At 47.5% G+C, this 1411-nt stretch overlaps 1 protein-coding gene across 1 annotated transcript in view; it reads right to left on the bottom strand.

Moving 5' to 3' along the window:
- The window catches only part of Vit (vitrin), a 184072-nt gene that overhangs the window by 43102 nt on the left and 139559 nt on the right, over positions 1-1411 (bottom strand). Inside the window, exon 7 of the mRNA XM_021185807.1 lies at positions 848-910. Within this exon, the coding sequence (XP_021041466.1) occupies positions 848-910 (63 nt within the window). The remainder of the gene's footprint in view (positions 1-847; positions 911-1411) is intronic.

The raw sequence follows: 1411 nt of genomic DNA, 5'->3' as shown, positions 1-1411 counted from the left end.
TATATTCACTGCCATCTTCTTCCCCGACTCTGAATTTCGGACTGAACCGTCCCATCTCATCCAAGTTTTAGATCTTGCTATTGGGCTGAATATCTCATGGCAAATGACAGGCATAGACAGCCTTCCTGTCCCCAACTCTGGTCCAACCTGTGCTCCTCACCACAGTGACATTTATCCAGTCACACAAGTCACTTTTTTTTTTTTTACAGTGTGAATTAGATCTATGCGTTTGCCGAGTGTGTGTGTGTGTGTGTGTGTGTGTGTGTGGGAGGGCATGACTATGTCACGGCACAGTGTGTAGATCAGAGGAAGCCCAGTGGGAGCACCGTGGGTGGAACTCAGGCCGTTAGGCTTTGCAACAAAAGCCTTTGCCAGCTGAGTGGTCTCCAGAGTCCTGCAGATGTCATCTTTAACTGTCCTGTCTCCTGCCCCACTCCTAACTTATAGATTCTTCCTATCTTTCTTGACTCTACCAATTTCTCTAATTTCTGGTTAACTCCAAGACCTGGCTTCTCTGACTCCCATGGCACTCCACCCCTGACGATCAGCCTGTCAATTCTTTTCATCCACCCTTCCTGCCTCCACATCCCTTCCCAGTCTTCACCCTGTTGCCATGGTGACTTAAAAAACCAAAAAAAAAAAAAAAAAAAAAACCCTTGATCGTCTACCCCTTATACATATACTTTAAATCCTTCAAAAGCTCTCCTTTCTCCTTAGAACAAAGTGTCAGAAGGTAGAAGCTCAATAGATGTGTGGTAGGAGAGGGGTGGGTCTGAGTGAAAGTCAGTACGCAGAGGAGAGAGATGTTCAAACCACCCCGGGGNGCCCAGCTCTTCAGTTAACTCACTTGGATCTCCCTGCGGCACTGGCTCCGAAGACTGTGTGCTGAGTTCTTCTTTTGGCACAAATCCTGGAAAGAGAAGCAAAAGCCGCTGTGATTCCAAGCATAGGAAGCGCCTGGCCTTACCCCAGAGAACCGGACAGAGCGGACATTCATACCCAGCTCTGGGGCTTGGCTTCTAGCTGCCTCTTCTCTACCCCGGGCCCATCCTGAGGAACATAAGTACCGACAGCCTGCCCAAGGGTGCTGTTGGGTCTTCAGGGGGCTCTGTTCCGCTCTCGTTTTAATTCGTTCTATCTGAGTTCTGGTTTATTTATGTGAAAANATTACAGATGTGTAGGTATAAATGATTATTCTCTAAAATTCTGAAAAAATTTGAGGTCAGGAGAAGTGAGTTTGTCTCATCCAAAGCTTTCCTCTGCTCAGTACCTATGGGTCCTTGGCCAAATTTTGGTGACAGAGGCACTAAACAAAGACGAGTTAGACGTGTGAGGGCGATCTGGAAAAAAGGTTGCGTGGGCACCAGAGAGGAACACAGTTCAAGTAGAAGGGCAGAGAAGACAACCTCTC

This window comes from Mus caroli, chromosome 17, assembly GCF_900094665.2.
Source record: "Mus caroli chromosome 17, CAROLI_EIJ_v1.1, whole genome shotgun sequence".
Lineage (NCBI taxonomy): Eukaryota > Metazoa > Chordata > Mammalia > Rodentia > Muridae > Mus > Mus caroli.
The sequence above is the reverse complement of the archived record's forward strand: the minus strand, read 5'-3'. Positions and strand labels throughout refer to the sequence as shown.